The following is a 26223-nucleotide window of genomic DNA, read 5'->3' as shown; positions in this document are numbered from 1 at the left end:
GGAATTTGTATTATTACTTTCGTCAGCAAGTTACGTCGCTACTTTAACGATCAATTACTTTGTAAGAGCTACTTTTTATTTCAACGATGCCTTCAATATCGTCTGCGATGAGAGTTGAAGCTGCTCTGAAAAGCGGCGGTGAAATTCGAGTCAACTACAAAGGGAGAGGGCGGGAGATGGTTGTTCCTTTGTGCTTCACATCTCATTTAAACAGAAGCCTCTAATTGATCAACATTTAGATAATATAAACAGGCCTGTGAAAATCTGCATTTTTTTTATTAAGATTGACACCACCTGAAAAGCCAATGTATTAGCCCATGGAATGTTTATGCTGTGAGCCAATGACATGACATTAACATGTCAGCATGAGTAATTTGTGTTCTAAGAGTTGTGATTTATAGCTTATGTTTATGTAATGTAGTTGTAGAAAAAGGGCCGAGTTTATTGTTTCTGCTATGTGAATCATTGCACCATACTGAAATCTGTATAATCATTCCAGTTTTATTGTGCACACGAAGGCGGCGACATTGCACATCCGTTACACATTTTGTCGGTGGCCTGGAGCATGATGATAGTCGCACCTACATTTCCGAATGGAATTTTTTTCTGCATATTTCTGCAAGATGGTTTTCATCCCAAGGCTGAGCCGCCTTTGCATTTAAATCCAACGCGTCTCCCCAAATTCCTGTGAAGGCAAATCCCCCTGTTTTCCCCACCTGTCATTTCTACAGCAGCCCCCATTTAGCGCTCGCGTTCAGTCTGCCTTTGAAAAGCAATGTACAGTAGAATATATAATACAACTGGAAGGATAAAAAATACTGAAGGACTTTGATCTCTCTGCGGGGATGTCAATCTGCCCCATTCGATACCCTGGCGCAGGCTTTTATTTCCAATTTGAAATGTAGAAATTCCCTTTTTTTATCAGAAAAAGCCTCCCATGGGATACCCAAAACACCCCATAATCTCAATGGCTTTGTCACATAGCTATCAAGTCCTTACGAATGTGACGGATAATTCTAGTTCGTTTTTTCGTTCGCGTCCCATTTCATTGATATAGTGAGTTGAATGTGACCTAATTTCAGAGGGGGAGAAAAACGGCTGCATATTTTAATTGTAGAATTTAGCACAGTCCTAACAGCTGAATTACGTATTATGTTCATTTAGATCTCTCTATCTCTAGCACAATCCAGTGCATCATATCAGAAGCATACTGTATATTCAAATGTGTTTACCAATTCGTAAAACACAAATACATACTGGAACTGCTCTTCAATTCGCCGTGTCAAGTATTTAATTTCTGGACCATGAGAGGTGTGGAGAGGGCTTCCAGGAGTGGGTTGGTTATGGTTGATGAATGTCAGTTATTGATTACAATTTAATCATCTCGAGAGTGAAATATTTAGTCAATAAAATTACTTTAAGGCCATTTTTCTTCCAAAAAATTTACATGGGCTGTCAAATTTTTAAAAAACTAATGTTATCATTTGTGTAAAGGTTGAGGACTTTTAGGATCTTAAATTCCCTTAATTCCACATACTGTATCTTGACTTATACCCAGGACATTCTTACTAGATATGTTCCAGGTCGCTCGTCAACTGGGTAGGTGTGTGACTAATAACTACGAGAGGTATACTGGATGTGGTATGCAGATGTGGGTAAATATTGTCTGGGTTACTGGCTAAAACAGACCTGGCTGAAATTAAGCCTATAGATTGGTTGCATGAAATACCTGAAATGACTTTTTTCCCCCGCATACAATTTTTAAATTGAGCGGTTAGTGCATAGCAGGATTAACCTCGCGACCCGAGTTCGATTCTGGGCCAGTGTCAACGTGAACCAGTACTGTGGATCCCTTTCACAAACCTGCATTGAGCAGACTGATGAGACATGGTCAGCCAACCCCCACGTACATTGAACTTCTCTCGCACCATACATAGCCAACCATGCTTTCAAAAATGTCACTGATAAAGCACTGCACGGTGCAACATTTCGCACCTCCGATTAGCACGATTGGCTACGTACGGTGCCAAATAAGTTCAACATACATTCAACATGCAACATTTTATTAGCTTGTAAATGTAGATGATGGTGTTTCAATGCAAAATGGCCTAGCTGCGATCGTACCATCCAAATGGAATTCGGTTTAGGGCTTCAGCACCAATCGCCACCGATTTGTTTTCTTTCCCTGAGCCAACTCTCATGAGTGGCCCTGCTGTTGCTGCTGTAAGGTTAGAGGAAGATCAAGGCGCTGCCGGCTTGACCTTGTGGCAGGGTTGGGAAGCCTTCCACGCTGTGGAATCCCCTTAGGGCGGATCTCTAAGGCAGGCCAGAGCCGCAATGTTGGCCCCGGCAACACGTGCTTGTGGTGGTCTGGTGACGGCCCTCTTGGTTTCTTGAAATTACTGGACTCTGTTAAATACAGTAATTTTTTATGTGTGTGATCTATTGCAAACAATACACGCGCACGGAAATGGGTATGAGAGGCACAATGTGTGTATATTACGTGAGCCGAGGAGAAAGGGGTTTTGATTTTACACTGCTGGATGAGGGCCTACCCGTGCCATGCAGATCGTGGAGGTTAATTAACCATACTTCACCACGCTGGTCAGTGCGGGTTTGTGGAGGGGAGCCGAGATGTGCGGTCCAATAATGGACTTTGTTTCCAGGAAGCAAACATGTGTTTATAAATAATCCTGATTGCCATGGGCATTTATACAAAAATGTGGCTCTAACCTCGTATTGTTATGGATTATGCAAATCAAAACTGTATGTGCATGTAGGTATATTTGATGCAATTCGTTATATATAGAATAAATTGTGTAATACAGTATATAATAATAGCAAGTACTAGACCATGAACTTATCACCGTTTATAATTTCCAGTTCATATCATAATCGTCACATCTAAATCTCATATCTAAATATCAATAATCATAATCCAATTTATCATCGCCGTTGTAACATATCCCGTAATGCCTCTGCCCACATCTTGAGAATTCATAAATTCCCCACCCACATCCACTGCCTCCTGTAGCGATGATTACGCATCTAAGGAATGAATGGGCAATGTTTCTTTTCGGTATATAAATGCTTCTGATATCGATGTCGAGCCCACCAATAAATATCGACACATTGATGTTGTGGCTTTTAATGTGTTTTTCGTGCCAAAAACGATGCCGATGTACGCGAGATTTCTTTTAAATCGTTGGGTCACCTAAAAGGTAAGCTTTTTCGTGGAGGGGAAAAAAATAACTGGACAGTATATGTAAATTCACTGTGGGTTGAGTGTTGACCCTGTAACAGCCCTTTCAGTAAACTTAGGGCCAATATTGGCATGTGGTTGGAACCGTTGGACCAAAGTTGGGCCCAACGTTCCATGTTGACTGGGTTGTGCCACCGTATTTCTTTCCATAATTTGTTACGAATGTTTATACAGCATCCTGTGTTGAGTGTTGACCCTGCAACAACTTCCTTTGAGAAAGTCTTTCGGTAAAGTCACGTAGATAGAAAAATAATTTTAAAAAAATCACGTTTCGATCGCAACACAAGCAATCGTCCTCAGGTGAAAAAAATATAGCTAGACAGTCGATGGTTCTCATACTTGATTAGAAAACTATTTTTAAAAACGTTTTGCTGGCTGGCTGGCGCCCGGAAGGGGCGGGTAATTGCGCTGTGACGTCACCGCGCACGTCTGCGTGATGACGTCACCCGCATCCCCACAATCACCGTATTCATCACTTTCAATGCAATGCTGCACCAATTAAATCCCTCACGTTTTAATCTCATACATTGCCACCAAATTCCATCTCTCTTTACTTTCCTTACAGCCACTCATCCCCTGATTAGCTGATCTCTCCATTTGATGTTTACATTTCCTTGATTCCCTCATTTCATTTGAATAATTCATTTCCTCTAGTTTGTGTTGTTTATACATTCTCACATCCATGAGTTCCCCCATTCATCAGTGCCCTAATTAATGATCTCATTCGCAATTCATTCGTTTCGTTATTTTTGTAATTACCCCATGTATTATTAAATCCGTATAAAGTCCCTGCCATACATTCCTTTATAACAATTAATCATTCCCTCAATCATTAATTCACGTTGTGTAAATCCCCCGTCAATGCATTTTCTCATACGCATTCATTCCCTCGTCCGTTAATTCCTTCTAATTAATTCCCTCGCGAATGCCTCCTTCAAACACCTTTCATCCATTCAGAATTCCCTCATCAATTCCCTCTCATCAACTCATTCCCTCACACCAACTCATTCCCTCATCCATTCCCTCAACTCATTCCCTCTCATCAACTCATTCCCTCTCATCCACTCATTCCCTCACACCAACTCATTCCCTCACACCAACTCATTCCCTCATCCATTCCCTCTCATCAACTCATTCCCTCATCAATTCCCTCACACCAACTCATTCCCTCACATCAACTCATTCCCTCACCAACTCATTCTCTTTCATCTACATCCTTCGCAGTCATACCCCCCTCCCCAAACCCTCCTCTAGTCAACAACGCTAATTCTATCGCAAATAATAGCACCATTCATCACTTCCATTCATTCGAGTCGTTATTAATTAATTTCATTCACTTTAATTTCAGTCGTTCAATCACCCCCCCCAACCCCCACCACCCCCCAACCCCCCTCAACCTCCCCCAACAACCCCCCACTCCCCCCAACCTCCCCCCCCCATCACCCCCCAACCCCCCCCCCCAACACCCCCCTCACCCCCCCAAACCCCCAACACCCCCCACCCCCCTCAACCCTCCCCAACACCCCCCCCCACTCCCCCCCACTCCCCCCCCCACCGCCCCCCCCACTCCCCCCCCCCCCACCGCCCCCCCCCCCCCCACCGCCCCCCCACTCCCCCCCCCACCGCCCCCCCCACCGCCCCCACAACCCCCCCAACGGCCCCGTGTCCCGGCATGCCACGCGGGGCAGGGCTGCGATGTCCGCCTGGCGACACTGACGGGAGCTCCTCTGCGGCTCAGCAGCCGCCTCCTCTGTCCTCTGTGTTTCTCTCCTCTCACTCATCTTTCTCCTCTCACTCATCTCTCTCTCTCATCTCTCACTCGTCTCTCCTCTTCCTTCTTCCATCCTCCGCTTCGTCGTCGTCTCCCTGCGAGGCGGCACAGGCAGCGGGATAAGCGAGAGCCCTCGGCGGCGGCGGTAGAGGAGGAGGGGGAGGAGGAGGTGGGACGAGATGCGGGGTCCGGGGTTGAGCGCAGAAAAGGCGGCCTCCACAGTCACCCACGATACACGCATGTCTACACTGTAGTACAACATACAACGCATGTCTACACTGTATTAGAACACACGTCAACACTGTAGTAGAACATACAACACACGTCTACATTGTAGTAGAACATACGTCTACACTGTAGTAGAACATACAACACGTCTACACTGTAGTAGAACATACAACACACGTCTACACTGTAGTAGAACATACAACACGTCTACACTGTAGTAGAACACACGTCTACACTGTAGTAGAACATACAACACACGTCTACACTATAGTACAACACACGTCTACACTGTAGTACAACACGTCTACACTGTAGTACAACATACAACACATGTCTGCACTGTAATACAACATACAACACACTCACTATACCCACTACTATAGTACATGCTATACACGCTATACCCACTACTATAATATACAAATATACACACGTGCACGCATACTGAAAAATAGCTTGCGCACATAGCACACCCATTACACGTGGACTCTAGGACATTTAATAAAGTACACTGCAGGGCATTATACACACTGTTCACAATTAAACGCTGGTATTCACGTACACAGCAAACATTACACAGAATACGCACATGCTAATTACTTCTACACATTTCAGCATCCACATTACACACGCATGCTATACAACTTCCAAACACAACACGAACATTCTACACCCATAATATATATTCTACACACCCGATAGTCCACATATACAAGTACATTATAAGCTACAATACTCACAATAGTGTAGAGAACCTACACGACACTACAGTATACACACATCCTGTATTCATACTATAGCAGACCTAACCCACATGATATAAGCATTGCCAGAGATACAATACGTCGTTCACATTACACCTAGATACTATAGTGCTCTATACTCTATAATATAAATAGACTGCAGTATACACAGAATATAGTGGTAGTACACAGACAATTGCGCACTCGTTTATTCACGCACTAACAGTCTGTAGTAACTACATACAATCTATAGTAACTACATTATTCAAGCTATACGGACTCGTTTACATACACTGGCTATATATAATACACAGACAATGATGCCAATACGTATGTGCTAGATACACACGAGACACGATACGATCCACGCTTAGAACCACCACTAGCCCACAATAAACACGCAGCCACCACGAATATAAATATACTACAGTCGACGGCAACTACACAGGGCACATAAGAACCACATTAAAGGAGAGACACGTTCTCGATGGAGGCACATTAATCACGTAATAATGTCCACGATCATCATCAACAGCATCGTCATCATCGTCGCTTGGTTCAAGGACTCGATTCCTGAGTAATCCCTGTTCGAGCTCTAGGGGGGGCTGGGAACCTCCACATTGAAAGCTCCTCCTCGTCACCCTCCTCCCCCTCCTTCCTTTTGTGTTTATTTGATTTTGAGTTATTTCTTTATTTCTTACTCCGTTTCCCCGGGACGAAAGGGGGCGGCAGGCAGGCTTAGCAAGCAGGGCAGACTTTGCAACACACAAAAAGGGATCGCGAACGAGCTCGGCAAAAAGTCTGTGGAGGACACTTCAATAGCACACTTGGGAAGCCACACAACACACACACGTACAATCTTACATGTAGAAGAATAGGAGAAAGAAGGGCGACGTTTCGCGAAAGGTGCCCGGAGAAGTTTCGTTGAATAGGAGGAGAAGCCAAGATAGGGCCCACACCACCACCATCACCACCACCACCCACACAGCAACGATGACTTCGGCGCCGAAATTTAAGAAGGAAAAGGACATCATGGCAGACTTTGAGATGCAAGTCAAAGGTAACCCACCCACACACAGTTCGGACTCCATACACGCACGTTTGTTGTTAAGCTTTGATATCCACGTTGCAATGTTTTGTGCTCTTAACTGTTTGTGCATCTGTGTGTAATGTGTAGTAGTGGTTAGTGTAATGTGTTACGAACCCGGCGACACGGGTTCGATTCCTGCTCACGGCCACCAATACCAGTCCCAGTGACGATTATCTGAACCGGTCCTGGGCCTCACACTAGGTCGACTCAGCGTTAAATGAGTACGTGGTACGGTGTGTAAACCATCGCCACGTGGGGAGACAAACGCGGCCGGGCGTGGTGCTGCCCACGCTGCCGTTCGTGTGCCCTGCCGGCCTTAATAGGTGCTCGCTAACAACACTTTCCCCTACAGTCTGTCAAGGTTATACAGGGATCTTTGTGTGTGTAAATCGTGAACTTTATTAGCATGTGAGACCTCATTGATAGGATGTCGCTTTAAGCAAGATAGAGACGTTAGGTAAGGCATGACGACCAGATGTTAACAAATAAGTTTTAACTACATATTATTGGTTATTTCGGTAAAGTCCCGTAGAAGGGAAATAATAAAATAATAGTAATATAAAGCAATAAAAACAATAAAAATTGTTTCATTAATATTATTGTATTATTTCGCTTCTATGTGACTTTACCAAAAAAAACAAAAATATGAATCCCTGCAGTCACGAAAGCTTTAAATCAAGTTTTAACTACATATTAAAGTTTGAGATATCTCTTAAGATAAAAAATGTATAACACAATCGTAAATATCAAGGTTTTATGTATAATAAGTGTATAATAAGTGTTAACCACGGTATCTGTGATCTGTCCATGACGTAGATAGTATCTGCAAGACCAAACTGCAAAAGCTAAACTTTAAAGTTTTTACTTTTCACAGATTGCACAAGGTCACAGCTCTATAACATTAACCCTCGAGCTAAACCAGCTTCGTATTTACAAGTCAAGGAATCCATACATTTAGAGTGGTTGCTCTAAAGCGTGTGTCATACCATATGATCTCACGAAGCGTTTACAGCCATGATTTTCCAATAAATGATTCAATATGTGAAGTGAAACTTGACAGAGATGGGGTTAGGGAAGATGCTACGGTTTAGTCTAAGCTCAATATTAGTTCATATCCACAAAGCATCTACAGTGTTGAAACGCTTACGACGTGGCCACACTTTTGGACAAAGTAGTGAAGACAGCAGGGGAGATGGATACTCCAACACAAATCCATTGTTGTACTCAACTTACATGTCTGTGCGCACTGCCTTCAACCGCGATCTGTTGTAAGTATGTATTTGCATGGATATACTGTTTATGTTTCCATGCAATATAATGCCTGTGTGTGTGGTCCCCCGGTAGTCTAGTGAATGCCTTTTGCATCCTTTGATAAGGGCTATTAGGTCACGTCGAAAGAGTGCTTTCCTGCTTAAGTAACAGTTATTAAACACATAACAGGGTTAAATGTACACTCACTTTACCTATATAGACCGTTTGTATCCGCGGTCTTTTGTGTTTTAGAAATCTATAAAATGTGTCGTAATCCATTCATTGGGTCAACATTTGAAAGCATTTATGTCCTTGGTAGAGGCCATTGACAATGCGTGGGATTTAAATGGAACCTTTATTGCATTTACCTGGTCACTTAACAATGGGCAAGTGTTCACTGTATTTGTAACCTCCTAAGAGGGCTTTAAACGCAAGATGTGGCCGAATATCCTCATAAAACTGCAGAAAATGTGAAGATTCTCTCTTACCAAACAAAAGACTTTAATTTACACATTTATGTTGCTAATTGAATTTTGGTGCGTGCAAGGTACGGAGATTAATACATTTTGATTTTGGCGTTGTGCTGGCGATCAACATGCCACGCATTTATCCCTCATGCGTAGAAACATTTGGTTTGTTAAAGCAATTGTGTGCGGAATGCTAATGTATGGGTGCAGAGTGTTGTCTGCCATAATGCAGATCTGGTATGAATGGGACCCACTATGCGTGCCATTGCTTGCTGACGGACGTTTACAAAAAAAAACACACAGCCGGGTTTATTATTCTTTAAGAAGAGGAGTTAAGCAAATAAGTAAGAGGGAGCATCTGTAGATTTCAGTGTTTTAAGCTCGTGTTTCAAAATTCGCAGTTCAATCCAGTATAGTGGAGAGCATACGCTATAAACAGACATTTGTTCAATGCATTCCCCATCATCATCATCAGACATGTTCTATCCACTGCTGAACCGTTGCCATCTCTCAGTCTTGCATATCTGTCAACCCCTTATCAGTGCCTCCTTTATTACAGACCAATTCAGACCTTATTGGTCACTCCGTGCCCTTGTAAATCTCAACACAAACAAATTGACAAAATGTTGCCCGTATTGAAACGGCTGTACGCCGTATAGACCCGAACTCAATTTCGCTGTACAAGAATACGGGTAAACCGTATGGGTTGATGACAGTCCATCGAGTTGTTTCCACATGAACTGATTTAATCTCTCCACCTCCTGTGATTGATATCCTTTTGGGTGCGTTCCACCCTTTGGCTGAAACTTCAACGTTAGTTTAATCGTCATTCTTTTTGGCGGCGTGTCCAGCCTAAACGTATACTTTTTTAATTGCCAATATGATGTTTCCGATTTGCTTGTGTTCTCTAATCCACGTGTTCTTCTTTCTGTCTCTCAATGTAATTCCAAGCTTGCACTCCACTTACAGTGATACAGAAAATGGTGGAATGCCTTTAATTACAAGTGGAATATTTATAGGGAAATGCTTCTACTGCATTTATACTGTTTTGCATATGCATTGTTGCATATAAGATATGTAGCATTACTTCACGTGACATTTCAATTTTGAAATATGTGCATAATACTTTGCAATACAGGAATTGTCAAAAATGTCATTCATCTTGTAACTCAAAGAATTAGGAATTGTTTATTGAAGTTACAGCGATTTGTCTTCATGGATGGAGACCTGATGCATCGTCGTCATGGGCATACTGTGACCATACTTCACCACACTCATCACAGGTGGTTGGTGAAGTTATGGTGATGTCCAGAACCAATTTACATATCACTCATAACTGATGTTAGTCGTGGCCTGGAATCAAATATCAGGGTTTGTAGTACAGTGTAATAACCACATGGCTACCATGACACTTATTGACGACCTCAACTGCCCTCTAACCATATTTCAAACACAATTCATCAGATTGTTAATACCGTAGTCATAACCTACAGTAATACCTATGACAATATGTTTATGTATCTAATCAATTAAGACCTTAGTGGTAAAGATGAAGAACGAGTTGTATAGGTGAGGAGGTGCTTCTGAGATGTGGCACGGAGTGGCTTGTGATTGTGTGTGTGGGCATCGTAGTTACTGCCTAATAGGCTGCATCTTGGCATGAAAAGGTTGCTTTGACACTGATAAAGGAGAGCCATCTAACTCCGGGCCAGCTCAGAATGATGTATTTACTCACTGCTGCTGGTAATTGCAGTATTGACTTACGTTTGACCCTTAATTTTATGTAAGTTTGTCAGGAGATATGCCCTCTTGGTTTGGATAATCGGTTGTTTGGAAAAGCGCATAACAGATACCATATCAACACTATCACTAAAGTTTTGGGCGTGAAAAAATTGAGTGGAAAATAAAACCTGGTAATGTTTTTTTCCGCAAGTTTGTGCAAAGAACTATTGGGAACTCAGCAGTTTCTTATTCCTTCCTGTAATATTGTACGATATTTTCCACTTAAGCTCAGTTTTGGTTTACAATGTCATTGCACCTCAGCACTTCGTATACCACAGTTGGTCACCCACAGACTCTGTGCCCAGACGTGTGGTCAGCTCTTAGACTGGACGAACAAACTGATTTGGCAAAGTGGTGGGGTCCTACCTATATGCTGTTGTTTCCGTGCATGCCCTCAAGTTGGCGAGTAACCGTCAGAATTTCAGAAAATGCAGCCCAGGTCTTTAGAACATCCACTGGGGGACATTCAGTGTGGAGTTCCAGTGCATGCAGAAGTGGTGACTTGAAAGGCACCGAACATTATATACAGCAAGATGATAAATTAACGGATGCTGGTCGGTTGTTTATTTGGCATGTTGGATTTGTTTTGTTGTTGTTAGAAAGGCACACCCTAATTTGAGGTTTTTATTTTCATTTAGATACCAATTTGGCAGACATTTAGAAAAATAAGTGCCTAACAACTGAAGGCCTTGTTTTAATTTCCAAGATTTAAGTAAATATAAAGGACCTTTTCATGGAAAGTAAGGTCTGCAATCGAAAACATTTTCAGAAATACCATCGTAATTTCTTCCTGAATAGTTCTTTCTATTAATTGGTGTACAGCGCTCACACTGTTTGCTGTTTTGCAGAAATTTCTGATGCGCTACAGTTATGCATACGCATTTATAATTATGTATGTTTCCAATGTTTCTTAAAGTCCCTGGAAAACTTTGTGAGATGTGATATTCTGAACAAATACAATCACATCCCCAAGGCCTGCATTTTATTTGACGACTGTGAAAAAAACTATGCTATTTTTATTTTACCAGGTAAGACCGCCTGAGCTATATAGCTCTTTTTCAGATGCGACCTGGGCATAAATGATCACTCAATGACCTAGCTTATGTGGAAATTTATAGTAGCCAAATACTCTAAACGCATTTTTTTAAATATGGAGGGAAAAACCGAAGGACCCTGATATAATAAGCAACATGACCACAGGGAGAACATACAAACTCCAAATATACAAGCATCAGGGTTGGGATTGAACCCACGACCTCCTGCATACCAGGCAAGGGAGTTAGCATCTCATCACCGTGGGGCCCGTACATATTTTACATTTTTGTGCACATTGCTATACATATTGTGGCAACGTACTGCAGAATAAGTATCACTTTTGAATGGAAATAAAATGTTATTTTTCCTTAAGAAGTATGCTCAAAATTTTGATTTAAAGCTTTCGTGACTGCAGGGATTCATATTCTTGGTTCTTTAGGTAAAGTCACGTAGAAGGGAAATAATAAAATAATATAAATATAAAACAATAAAAATTCTCACGACGTTTCGACTGCAACACAAGCAATCGTCATCAGGTGTAAAATACACAGCAAGAAAATTTGAAAAAAATTAATTCTTGCTGTGAATTTCACACCTGATAATGATTGCTTGTGTTGCAGTCAAAACGTCGTAAGGATTTTTTTTCTTGTTTTATATTTATTTTATTTTATTATTTCCCTTCTACGTGACTTTACCGAAAGAACCAAGAACTATGCTCTAATTTTCTGAATGTTTATGTAAGTCAAATATGACTTGTGTATGCATTATAAAAAATAGCATTCTACTAGTACAGTGTAGTGCATCACTGCTAGGGAACTGATGAAATAAGTGCAAGCAGTTGGTCTTTCCCATCAACACTCAACCTATGATTTGCTCCTGTGTAAACACGGCAAGAAATTACCCCAAAAGTTATATACAACAATACTTAAATCCATGTCTAAATGCACCCTTTGTGACGCCAAAATATGAACCAGCAGTTGCTGATTTGGACAAGAGGATGCTGCTGTTCTAATTCACCAGGACGCGTGCTCTGGTCAGTGTTTCCAGCTAACAGCATCCTTCCGAAGTTAATAAATGGAAAATGTCCGCAACACCTGTGGGTCAGGAGCCTGAATTCAGTGTGCCAATTTGAAGAATGGCCATTTATGGGTGCCACGTTTACTGTTGGCGGTTGGAAAAATAATCGTTGCGGTGACCTTTCTGTGCTCTGAGAACTGGTGCACTTTAAACTCTGTGCAGAGTGCTGAAAAAATGTGTTTCCAGCTTCAATGATGGGACACGCCTGTCCCATGTGACACAGCAGCCATAGGATGCCCAAAAATAATGAAGTCTCAAAAACGTACTATCGCAGCTGTACTCGTACAACCATTTAAAATAAATACATTTTCCCATGCCACATCATCAATCCTCACTAATTATTAGCAAACATTAATTTTGTAGAAAAACAGCATGTGCTTAAACATTTCTGTAACATTACTGATTTAGTGGTGAATAGATAAGTCGATATGGTCATTTTAAAAAAAAACATATGATATATGCTTATTTGGAATGGTTTTCTGTGACCAAATCACCCATAATGCACCCGATTTCGTCAGATTTTGGAAGAAAACCACGAATGAGCCGGCACTGTTTGAATGGGAAACCACCATCCATACAATAAGTGTTGTAATCTGCTGCGTAGCTACATTGTCAGCAGAGGGCAGTGCAACAAATTACATTGTTGTACCGTACTTTGCCCCCAATATTTATGCTCCTCGACTTAGCTAATACACACCAATCAAATTGGAAAATTGTGGTCAAATAACCCCCACGACCTGCACGTTGTCGTGAGGTCCTTATACAGCTGCGAGTTGACAAAAGAGCTGTACACCTCCATTGAATTGACACGCAAATCCAATTACCATTAGTTTTTTTTAGCAGTTCTTGGGAACTATTTAGATGCTAGCCATGGGCTACAAAAAAAAACCTTGGAACAAACATGCTGTCTCGAGACCAAAAGCCCTCTTTGTGTATTCGAATTTTGTTAGTAAATCATGTAAGTTATATGTACAGTATGAGTCAAGTGACACACTGTGCACAAATTTGGCCGGTCTCCTGCCGCCAGAACTTCCAGCATTACTGACTGTGGCATCCACGCGACTACTTCCGAACAGCAGGCAGCCGTGCGCTTTATGCCAGCCCACGTGGTGAAATACAGCGGGCTGTGTTGTTTCCGCAGTGCCATGTGTGTGGCAAGAGCCACAGACCGCTTCCCAGAATTGCATTGCCTGCACATAAGCCGTGCTCAAAGTTCGTATTGTACTGGGTTGAGGTGTTACATGCTTGCAGTTTAATTGTTTAAGAATGTATCTGCAGCCCCTTTTTTGTCAAGGCACTGCTGGATGTTAGCCTCCCAACAAGGTGGGGAGGCCAAGGTGGGGAGCATAGATGTGAGAGTGTAGTACAGTACAGCATCACTTTTGCTACGCTGCCCTCTTGTTTCCCACAACACATAACCCCTCAGCAGCCTATTGTGTGTATGGTGGGGTCACCCGTTCAGGCAATATTGACACTCAAGCCCGCTTGGCTTCTGAAATCTGATAAGATTGAATGCTTTGGTAAGAGGCCTGGGTGATTTGGCCATACACCGGGCTAAATGTGCTGGGGGAAAAAATGTTTTGAAAAATGAACCTAGAGAACAATTTTTTTTTCATCTTTGGGCAAAATTCATTTGTGGGATATCTGCCCCTGATGACGTGACACCCAGTGGCATTGGTTTTACAGACTTCACCTTGCTGATGAGACTTTGTAGAAGTGTTTTGTAGAGTAAACAGATGCTACTGAGAAACATGAATCTGAATACATTGCAGATAAGCAAGATTTACTTTAAGATAAATGTATGAAAAAAACATTAAGTAAAAACAACACTGCCCACCAAAATACTTATTGGTTCTTTTAAAAGATCTTGCCACAATTTTCAGTCATGGAGGTGGTTTCAGCGTACTTCGAGCTGATGTATTTAGTATCACTAAATGTTTTAGACACATGTTTAGAAACATGCCTTTCGAGTATTTGGCTGCAATAAATTTGCACATGATAAGCCACTTCGTGGAGCTATCATTTGTGGCCAGGTCACTTCTGAAAACGCAACATATCTCATCAGTGGGCCTTACCTAGTGAAATAAAAGTTTAATTTATAGTTAACTTGCTTGAAACGATTAAATAAATTTAGAGCTTTCAATATACATTGTCTATTTTTTATTGTAATGGTTGATAAAGAAATTTTATGAATGATTTTTCTGGTCAATAATTATTATTGAGGCTTTTGTCACCTTGAAGAGCTCTTCTTGAACATTAACTGGCTTGTATTTTTCACTGGCATAGTTAATCTCCTTGTGGAGGTTCATTTTCAGTATTTCTTTCATTATATAAACAAAGCTGCAACATGGGGTTGGTGGCTCATGACGGAAGGCAAATTAAATTGATCACGAGGACTATGGGGTTTTTGTCCATTCGGGGGAACATAGCGATGAGCCTGGTTTGTGATGCACACCATGAATAGCGCCATTTGTCTGCGTCGTAGGAGAAACATGCGTGTTGTGTAGCCTTAGGTTTCAGGATATACGCACCAGGCCCTTTGATGTTCTCTCTAGCTTCTAAACCTTTGTTAAATCATATTTGACTGAGGCCAGGAGTAATGGTGGTTTCTTACATTTGGCACAGTCTAAGGTTTCGTTTTTTGGGACTCATTTCACAATAATACATTCAAGATAACTGACTGAGGTTGCATCTTAGAAAAGGTGATATTCACCAGAAGGGTTAAATACATGGCACTTAGAAATTGGCTGCAAATAGTGCTGTTTATTCACACATGTATGTGTTAATACAATGCAATAAATACTTGTTCAAAATGCCAGAATATTGGGCATGTAACAATGCCTCTAATACATCAGTTAAGTTGATTCTTGCACATCACAAAACATGCGGTTTAACCAATGTTGGCAAAATGTCCCAATGCTCAGATTACCTGCAGATTATTCAATTGTTATTACACGTAACAGCATTGCACCTACTGCAAAACCTTGACAGGACCTCCCAAAAATGTTTGAGATTTGGGGAGACATTTTTAGGTTACCAAGTGCAATAATAATTGTATTAAGGTGCATGATAATTGCTTTTATAGCATCTATGCCATTTATATTTCAGTAGCATGCTGATATTGTAAAAATTGAATAGAAGGTCGAGAATGCACAAATAAACATGGAGAGATGTATACTTGGATATTTCACTGACAGAAGTAGGAATACATGGATTAGAGGATATATACAAGTTAGAGACATCATCTTGCCTGCTTATGAAAGCAACTCGGCTTGGGCAGGACACATGATTGGAAGGGATGGTGGCCGGTGATTGAGATTAATGCCACAATGGCAGCCAAAGGAGCGAACGAGCCCAGGAGGATATCCAGCATGGAGAATGGCGTGTTGAAATTAGTTCAAGTGCAGGTGCTAAATTAATTGGCGAATCACGTGACCATGAGAGATGGCGACGGCTTGGAGGGGGGAGGCCTCCATGCAGCAGTGGATAGTTTATGGCTGATAATTATGAATAGCTGGGTGTATGGATATGATATGTTGCAATCAAAATGCATACATTTCCAAGGTTGTTTAGCAACGAGAGAGTTAACACGAGGGGTTAGATGTGAGTCATTATTTCACAGTGCTAAATAATCGGCTTAGAACTCATGGCATTAAGGCAGTGCTGAGCTTGTAGTTCCGCTGCCGTTAAGTGCCGCTTCTTTAAAATTTAAAGGTTCATCTTCTTGGTTCTTTCGGTAAAGTCACGTAGAAGGGAAGTAATAAAATAATCGAAATTTAAAGGTTGCATGTATTAAGTGTCGCGAGGCAGACAGCAGCATGGCTTAACAAAAAGCAGGGTTGGAATGTACGTCCAAAGGTGTATCGCCATGCCACAGCTGTTGACCACGTGTAACACGAGGTTTCGTGCACATCCATAGGTTTGGATCAATGGCATAAGTTTGTGATGAGTAATGTGTAATGAAATGCAATTGGTCACGTGCTGGTATTCATTTGAAATGACCCGATTATCCAGAATGCACCTGAACTCGTCAGACCCCAGAAGCTAAGCAGTTGCGAGCCTGTACAATGCTTGGATAAGTAACCACCATGCACAACACAGGTTGCCTTCCATAGAGCAGTGGGGCTACCTGGTAGGTAGCAGAGAGTAGTTGAGCAAAATAAATGATTGTACTGTACGTCTATGCTCCCACGTGTTTGATCCCCACCATTACCAATCTGCACTCCTCATCAGCATGCTCAAAAGACCCCCGTGACTTGCATGGCATGGGGAGGATCTGCCTTCCAGCAGTGGACTGACTATGGAATTGCACGTGCATTCTCATAAATATAAACTGCAAGTGTGTGTAATGCTAAATTTCGATTTAAAGCTTTCGTGACTGCAGGGATTCATCTTCTTGGTTCTTTCGGTAAAGTCACGTAGAAGGGCTATCGGAAAGACCCTGTCTAAGCTAAGCGCTATTCTTCACCTGAGGACGGCTGCTTGCGTTGTGGCTGAAACGTCGTGAGAATTGTATTTTATTATGTTTTATTTTTATTATTTTATTATTTCCCTTCTACGTGACTTTACCGAAAGAACCAAGAAGATGTGTGTAATGCCTTAATTCTGTAAAGCATGTTCACCATAGCTTGTGCGCAGGCACAATTATGGGAAGCAATAGGTGGGGTTTGTGTGTGGCTATTGCTGCACGCGGGATCCAGTAGCGTATTGACAAAAGGGACGCAACACTCAGAATATTTATTGAACAGGATTTTCACTCATTTTCTATCTTTTTTTGAAATGTAAATGCCGTTGAACCCCCACTTGGAAAAGAAAACTATGCATGCTTTATCCCATAGATTCTCACTGCGCACCAGGAGACGGCTCCTGTTTTTCTTTTTTTATCTCCAGCGTGTGTTGAACCGGCTGAGCCGCCCGGCACACACAGCTATGCCTGCCGCACACCACCGTTGTTGCTAGGCTACACACCTCCGTGATCGGTACATCAGCCGGTCGGGGCTTTAGATGTCAATTTTCAGGCTGATGTAGATTGACAGCGCTGTCTCCTACAGATAGCGGTGTGGGGCCCACCGTGGTGGTACAGCCAGGCTAATCAAGTGCTTAAGACGAAGCTTCCATCCCATTCAGCATGCGTATTGACCCACGGGCAGTATGTGTATTGACTGCTCCATGTTGGCTTATTAGACGTTAATAATTATAAAAAATTGGATTTTTTTAATATTCTCATGATAAGCCGTGTTCTTTTTTTCTGTCCCACTATAGGTTTGCCTTGCTTTATGCGGTAGGTGCATTCCAAAAATAAAGGGGGGCACAAAGCGAAATCGCGTAGCATCGACTGCACAGTCGTCAAAACCCACAATGCTCCGCACAAGACGGCTGCCTGCCGAGTCGCGGATACAGTACACGCAATGTTACCCCATGTTCGACCGCATATGAGTGGATTCAAACCGCATTTAGTGATCATTGGGTAGAAATAGGTTAGCCAGCCACATATACAAGAAATCGTACAATCCAAACCTGCATAAATGTATGGAAACCAGCGCTGTAATTTCAAGCATGTATCTCTCTCCATGCTCTTTTGTGCACCCTTTAGCCTTTCTTCCATTGTCTTTGTCTGTTTCTTTGTTTGAAGTCCAGAATCAGAATATGTATTTATACTGGAGGAATCTGATAAGATATAACGCTGTTTTTTTTTTACAAATGTCCAGTAGGGGCAGGTCAGAACATTACAATAATTTAAAATTGATCGTCTTTTTTAAATATATTTAACTGACATCACTGACTTAATCCGGTGAGAGCCATCAACATTCAGCAAGACGTACAGATGGACACACACACATCCATGTTTTAACAGACAATGCACCAATGAAAAGAATAGTTTGGTAATCCTTTGTTTCTTCACTGTTAAAATAATTCCTTCCTATGCCACGTCAGTCACCATGCTTATCAGCGCAGTTGAGCGAAGGGGAAGTGCCCATGACTGGGTCATTTATTCACCAACTGCTGTTGTTTCTTTGTCAATCCCGCTATCCACAGGACTCTTCTTTACATCTTAAAGATGAGCAATTCCCGGCCCGTTGTTAGCCATGGCTCAGATGCAAACTTATGTTGATGGGTGGGTTTATAGGCCAGTATTTTTACCACTGCGGCACCTTCCACCCCCACTACAACACGTACGAATAAAATCAAGTACATTCTTACGCATACCATTTTGTGCATGTATCATAAGTTTAATAATCAACATGATTAAATATTCAGTGGGTTTCCCTACATGTAATGTTTTGTAGTGGAATACCACTGACGTGTGTAGATAAGCGTGATGGAGAATGCAGTGTGAAGGAAGGCACATTAATGTTATCTCATGCCTCATGCCTGGCACATTCAAGCGCAAAGTCAGCTGCTATTGTTCACAGTATGGGAAATTAACACCCTGGGAACGTCGGTCCTGTAGGTGGGGAGTTTGAGAGAGTGGATGAGGGTAGCAGCAATGACCACTAAGCTCATTGGTCCGCTCCCGCAGGGAGTTTGATAGCTTTCAAGTGGCTGCTTCTCCAAAGAAACAAACATTCTATGATGTGGTGTAGCAGGTGCATTATATAATGGCTTTGTGGTTTATAAATGTACTAGCTGTACTACCCGGCTTCGCCCGGGACTTGGGATTCACCACACCCGGCCGCCTTTGTCTCCCCAGTGGCGATGTTCACACCACAACAGTTACTCGTTTGAGACTGGTTCAAATAATCGTCACCGGTGGTGGCCGTGAGCGGGAATCGAACTCTGGTCGCTGGGTTCGTAGCGTAGCGCGCTAACCGCTACACTACAATGCGTTACACTTCCACATGCGTGGGTCACATGCCAGATTTGACGTCACAGCTCACTTGCCGTGAAAAAAATATATGCATTATTGGGCTCCGCCCCCCCCCCCCCCCAAAAAGTGTATTTTAATAATTTTTGTATGGTGTACAGTCTGGAAAGTACCCACATGGCAAATTTCAAGTTTGTTGCATGTCGGGAAGTACGCTAAACATTTTGAACAGACACACATAATCACAACTTTGCCTCTTATATATATGGAGATGACAAATTTTTGGACATGTGCAGCCCTTTTGTAAGGGTCTCTCCATGCCACGTGGGTCATGGAGGTTTTTTCTTTACTTCACGTTGGTAAATACTGGTTTTGAAGACACGTGGATCCATAGACATACAGTTCAACGATTGAGGCTGCTGCACTTTTCTTGTGCTGCCTGCAGCATAGCTCTGCAACAGCCTGTGACACTCATGGTGACTCACCCGGTCGAGCACTCACCAGGCTCAAGACCGCTTAGCTTATGAGGACTGCTGATGAGATGATCTCGGAAGATACGGAATACACAAATATAGTCCAAAACAATAGTAATTAATATTAATTATGAATGCAATTCCATCTGAAGATGCTGTATAGGAGTGGGGGAGAGACCCATGTTGTGGAAAAAGGCAACTAAAAAGATAGGTAGGGGGTTACGTAACGATAGTGTCATTTGAACAGTGGAAAAGATCATGAATGAGGAGACATTCACTTGTGTACATGTGCAAGCAGCCCTTTGGTCAATCCAATGCTGGATAAGGGTCTCCCCATGCTATGTGGGTCATGGAGTGCAACGGTGACGAGATGTTAACTGCTTCTCCTGGTATACAGGAGGTTTGGGTGCGATCCTGACCCTAACGCCTGTATTTTTGGAGCATTTTCTCCCCGTGGCCACGTGGACATTTAGAAACATACGTTTAGAGTATTTGGCTGCTATAAATTTGCACCTGATAAGCCACTTTGTTGAACTATAGTTTGTGGCCAGGTCGCGAATGAAAAATAGCTATGTAGTTTAGTAGGCCTTATCTGGTGAAATAAAAAGTTTATCTTTTTTTTTATACAGGGTGTTTCAAAAAGATGGACCTGATTTGAAATCACTATATCTCTGCAACCACGAACTGCCCATGAATGAAACTCTTACCACTTGAAAGGTCGGGGCATAGAGTTTCAAATGATTACCGCTAGATGCCTCTCCCAGCGCACAAACAGCCCCTAGCTTCAGTCATTCGCAAGATGGCGACCCCGCAACACAAGGCATTTTGCGTTCTGCAGTTCAGCAAGACTGAATCCGTAATTGCGGTGCAGCGTGCGTTTCAACAGCGTTTTGGCATTGATCCGCCAATGTCAAAGAGCATTCGTTGTTGGTATCGACAATTTGAGGAAACAGGCTGTTTATGTAAGGGGAAGAGCACAGGGCGACCACGCAAGTCCACTCGTGCCAACCGAGAACTTGCGATCCCTCATAAGACTGCCTGGCGTGTGTTAAGGCGACGTTTAATCATGAGGCCATACCAGTTGCAAATGGTACAGGCTCTTCGTGCAGGTGACAAAGGAAAGCGTGTAGTATTTTGTGATGCAATGTTACAGAACATGGAGGACGACAGCTTCTTACCGCGTTTCATTTTTAAATCCTTTATATTAAGTTCGCTTGCTTGCTTACGACCGTGCAAATCTTTCGGTCGTTTTTTAACCCACTTCCCGTGATCCAATCGAGCTGACATTTTCCACACAGACTCGTTGTGCGTGACAATTAATGTTCGTGAAAGGTTTTTTCCAAAATTTTACACTTTTTAGGACAAAAATATTATATTTAATTACCAATTGCTTAATGGTGCAATGCAATCATCTGACCCATAGGTGGCAGCCATCTCAAGCCAGAGGACGAGAGGACTCTAGCCGCCACGCATATAAAGGATTTATAGTGAAAAACTTTGTTTTTACTGGTTATACTTGTTAGTGATGAAGCAACATTTCATCTAAGCGGTAAAGTTAACCGTCACAATGTGCGCATATGGGGATTAGAGAATCCACACGAAACTGTAGAGCATGAGCGTAATTCCCTGAATGTGAACGTGTCTGTAAGGTTCGTGTTTCATTGGGTATGTCAGGAATGCGGCCTTTGTCACCTTTGTTGGCATAAAGAGCTAGCCATTATGTTCCAGTGTTCCTGCCAAATTAATCTGGAAGATAATGTGCTTTGGGTAAAGACTTTTAGTAGCCAGGGCACATGGGTTTCCCAGCAAATGAAGTGAGTGGCATGCTGAACAGTGGCGTTATCATATTCTTGGTTCTTTCGGTAAAGTCACGTAGAAGGCAAACAATCAAATAATAAAAATATAAAACAATAAAATTCTCACGACTTTTCGACTGCAACACAAGCAATCATCATCAGGTGTGGATTTCAACACAAGCAATCATCATCAGGTGTATATTTCTCACCTGATGATGATTGCTTGTGTTGCAGTCGAAACGTCGTGAGCATTTTTATTGTTTTATATTTTTATTATTTTATTGTTTCCCTTCTACGTGACTTTACCGAAAGAACCAAGAATATGAATCCCTGCAGTCACGAAAGCTTTAAATCAAAAGTGTCGTTATCCTTTCTTGAAAAAAATTTATCTGTTTGCCTGTGTGAATTTGAGCTGAACAACCTCGTACTGCTGGGTGCCGCCAATCAAAGTTAATTGTGAGAAGGCAAAGGCATTATTCTCCGCAGCTTTCCTCCCAAGTTTCTACAGTAAGAAGCTCTTCTTATTTTGAGCCTGTGTAAATTATAAGAGGTTTAAGTTAGGATTGTTGTTTAAAAGTGAAAATCAGGAGGGATTTTTTAAAATAATAGAGCAAAATTGTTTCAAAAGGTTAAGATTTTTGTCGAGCAATTACAATCTCGTGTAATCTGCCTGAAGGCATAAATAATGATTTAAGCATTTTTATTATTTAACATAATTTAAGACGTAACTTCAGTTTAGTACCTGCAATGCCTTTAATTTATCAACGTCTACTTTTTAAAATAGATTTTCGTTTGTGCCGCATCCCAGTGCTGCAAAGGTTAGCAATACAAATCCTGCCAAGTGAAATCTTTTTCCTGCTGGGGCACACACCCCCCCCCACGATTCCTCTATCGGGCCACTCTTGATATATAATTTATCTTGCCTGCCACTCGTCAACCCCAAGCTTCTAATACGAGCAGACAGTCCCTGGCAAGCATTTTGCTCTTAGCATTCCGCTTGCTCTCGTGTCCCCGTCTCCCCCACCACCTCCCCTACCTCCACCACTACTCCCACCCTCTGTTCGGGGACAATTTTGACCCTTGAATCACAATGAAACGTCAACTGATGCACGGTGAACAAGCCAGACGTCTATGAAAATAGTGCGTGTAATCATACATTCTCTCGTATGTGCGTGGCACGGTTTTTGTTCCCCTTTATCCGGAGTATATTTAATTTTGTACGTCTGCAGATTTTTATTTTATTGTTGATGTTGGCTTCTTTATTGAGTCAAGATATTGCTTTGGACAATAACAATGGCATGATGCACTGGTGCTTTACAGTAACATTTGGCTCTTGTGTGGTGCAGTTTTCATCAGCGTTTTCGGCGGTTAACAGGAATAAAAGGGAATTTAAAACACGCCAAGCAATGAAATGCTGCGGATTGTGTAGATGTTGGCTATTGAAGGCTATTGAAAGCCTATCGGCTGAAATGTCAACACTGGTTATTTTTGGCCTCCCAACAAAAAGACCTTGTGGACAGGGTGCAAATGCAGCTTCCGCTCTACGTTACAGTCAACATACCACCCCAGCATTGCATAAGGGAGCAGTGCAAGCAACTACGATTGGTACAATTGCATCGTTGCTGGACGTAAAGTAACAGCTGCTAAAATTCCCTTGTGATTTCGACACAAGGGAGGGGAATTGACTACTGTTCCCTCAAAGAGCGCATGTGTGCACATGATCTAAAATTGACTGACTGTGACGTTGACAATGGTATTAAACAGGAACCTTAATGCATGTGTCTTACGCTCAAGATGAACCTCTGCTTCAGTACACTGGTGTTTATTGGGCCTGCTTGCCTGCTGGAAAACAGTTAATAGCCCACAGCGGCAGCTATCTTAATGCACACATTGCAGCATAAAGCACACGCAGCGCAAAGTCTGGCCAACGCCCTTAATCCTTTTCTTTCAACAGACTTTAACAATATGCTTTTTGTCAACTGATACCTGGTCTATTCCTTAACAGTACAGTCTATTTGTATCCACGACAGTCCACGTTTTAACATATGTAATATATTTTACATTTACATGTCATATATTTTGTCAAAAAATATTGTTACAGTCATAATGACCAGTGGTTAGTGAGCATCTCACAATATATTGTTGCGAGTTCAATAATCGGTTGAGGTTGACCTGCCATTCTATCTCAGAGGTCAAAATGACTACCACTTTGTGGGATGTCAACAGTAATTGTCTTGTCGATTGACTTGCCCCCACCATAGGATAGTGGAACTCAGGTAATGATTCACAGCTATACACAGAAGATCAGCATTGCCCCATGCTCCTTTAAGGGGGGTGTCACATGGCCTAGGTGTGTTCATTGCATGCCGCATGAGGTTCCTTGCTCGAATTTTATCGACCACCCTGATCAGTAATTGTGGTTTATTCATGGCTATTATAATAATACTGCTTCACACTGGATGGTCTGTGGTGCTGTGATGTCATTCGCAAGAGTAGGCCATTGTGTGCCAGCATCATGATCCAAATTTCCCAAATTTGAAAAAAAATACCCACATATATTACATGGAAAGCATTGTTCCCTCCTGTAAAATCCTGGCAGGAACCTCCTGAAAAAAGAGTCATTGGCTTTTCCGTGGTAAACAAGTGTAATAAATATTACAGTAAAAAATATATAACAAAGCACTAAACTGCACTGGTGGAACGTAATAGTTTTTGTTTCCTTTGGAGGTATCTTTTTCGTGCCACGCTGTATCCAACTCTATGTATGTGGGTCGTTGGCACATGTGTTTATATTTTAGAGTTTGTTCTTTAGGCTGGCAGAACTTCAGGAAAAAAATATATCTTTGCACAATGCTTTATCAGTTACTTCCAACATCTGTGTCTGGTTTGTGCACAGAAATCCATAAATCCTCCCCATCCACCAGGGCTTGACGCAGATGTGCGTGCACCTCATTCTAAGAAAACGCCTAAGAGATTTAATTTTTCTGTTATGAATTGAGATGGAGCAGAAGTGTCTTTTGTTGAGTAAGTTAGATTTTCGGCAATATTTATTGTTTTTATTCTCCCTTTCTGTCTCTACACACAATTTATAAGGTATATATTTCTACACTGACTGTCTGGAGATACTGGCTTTTCAGCATGGCTGTGTGGAATTTCTGATATTGGTTCTGAACTGTCGGCTAAGATGAATCGACCCCAAAGTTGAATTGATCATGGACACTGATTTTTTTTTCCCATATACGCAGTCTGTCCATCTTCACAGGATCTACTTATGAAATGTGTACAAAATGTCCTTGCCATTGAATGGCATGTTTTTTTAAATCCACGTCACATGGATCCATGTCACATGGATTAAAGAGAACCTATGTATGTTATAGACATCATATTGACCATTGAGAGAAGTGGGCTTGGCCGGAACATATTGCTGGAAAGGATGATGGCTGATGTTTAAAGCGAATGAAGGAGGCCACAGCAAAAGGAGGGAACACGCCCAGGACCGTGTCCACATTGGAACGGAGGAATGAAATCTGTTCAGCGTGCAGCAGCAGCCAGACGGTTTGTCGCTTTGCAAGACCGCGGAGTGTTGGCGATGGCTTGCGGAGATCTTCGTCATGCAGTGGATAGACCATGGCCGATGATGATGATTGAATGGTCTACACGCCGCACACTGCCGCCACCCACATAACTGTGCACAGCACGGGGCTGTGGCACCATTGGTTCTTCCCCAGGCCCATGCCGCTCGACACGGCGAGGAGCGCGCGTTCCCCGCTACACCGCGTGTGCTGTCGGCCTTGAGCCACACCCAGCTACATGTGCAGTGGTTATGGCTTGAAGTACAGTGCAGGAATCTATAAAGCAACTGGTCAGAGCTTGGGAGCCATTTGTGATCATAGAACAAAAGATACACCCCCACAAAGTGTAAATCACTTTCAATACGCCTGCATTAACAGTGTGTAATTGACAAGCAGGTTCGTTCATAATAGAGGTTTTTTTGGGTGAGATCGCGTAAATAATAACGTGTCATTAAACCCGCCGCCACCAGACAGCCAATTAGGAAGGTTTGTCACGTAAACAGAACAATCCAATTCGTTACTAGTACAGCACACCGGTGTGTTGCAGAGTAAATCCACAACATTTACAATTTGAGTACGACGTTTCGCCAGTAAATACATCTAGCAACATCAGGCGACAGCCAGATTTGTGGAGAAATCCTCCATTTTCGTTCTTAAATAGAGGGATAAATGTGATGTCGTCACTTGTGAGCCCTTCAGGTGCCAAACCCAAAGGGGGGGGGGGGTTCATGAATGCTTATAAATAATTTTGGTCTCGAAAGCCTACGTGTTAAACTGACTAACCTCTATGGGGAGGTTAGTTCAGTACAAACACGTCAACAACCTCAAGGGCTGTCGTTATTGAGGCGTGTTGTGATGTAATCGGGATGAT

General features: G+C 42.2%; 1 protein-coding gene across 2 annotated transcripts in view; it reads left to right on the top strand.

Moving 5' to 3' along the window:
- Positions 1–6885: 6885 nt before the first annotated feature.
- Positions 6886–26223, top strand: part of LOC144730046 (SLIT-ROBO Rho GTPase-activating protein 1-like) — an 83847-nt gene continuing 64509 nt past the window's right edge. For both annotated transcript variants that reach the window (XM_078610551.1, XM_078610550.1), the window contains exon 1: positions 6886–7064. In XM_078610551.1, coding sequence (XP_078466677.1) covers positions 6998–7064 — 67 coding nt within the window. In that variant the 5' untranslated portion in view covers positions 6886–6997. The remainder of the gene's footprint in view (positions 7065–26223) is intronic.

This window comes from Lampetra planeri, chromosome 34 (genome assembly GCF_965212315.1).
Source record: "Lampetra planeri chromosome 34, kcLamPlan1.2.h2, whole genome shotgun sequence".
Classification (NCBI taxonomy): domain Eukaryota; kingdom Metazoa; phylum Chordata; class Hyperoartia; order Petromyzontiformes; family Petromyzontidae; genus Lampetra; species Lampetra planeri.
Note: the sequence above shows the minus strand (reverse complement) of the source record. Positions and strands in the feature narration are given on the sequence as shown.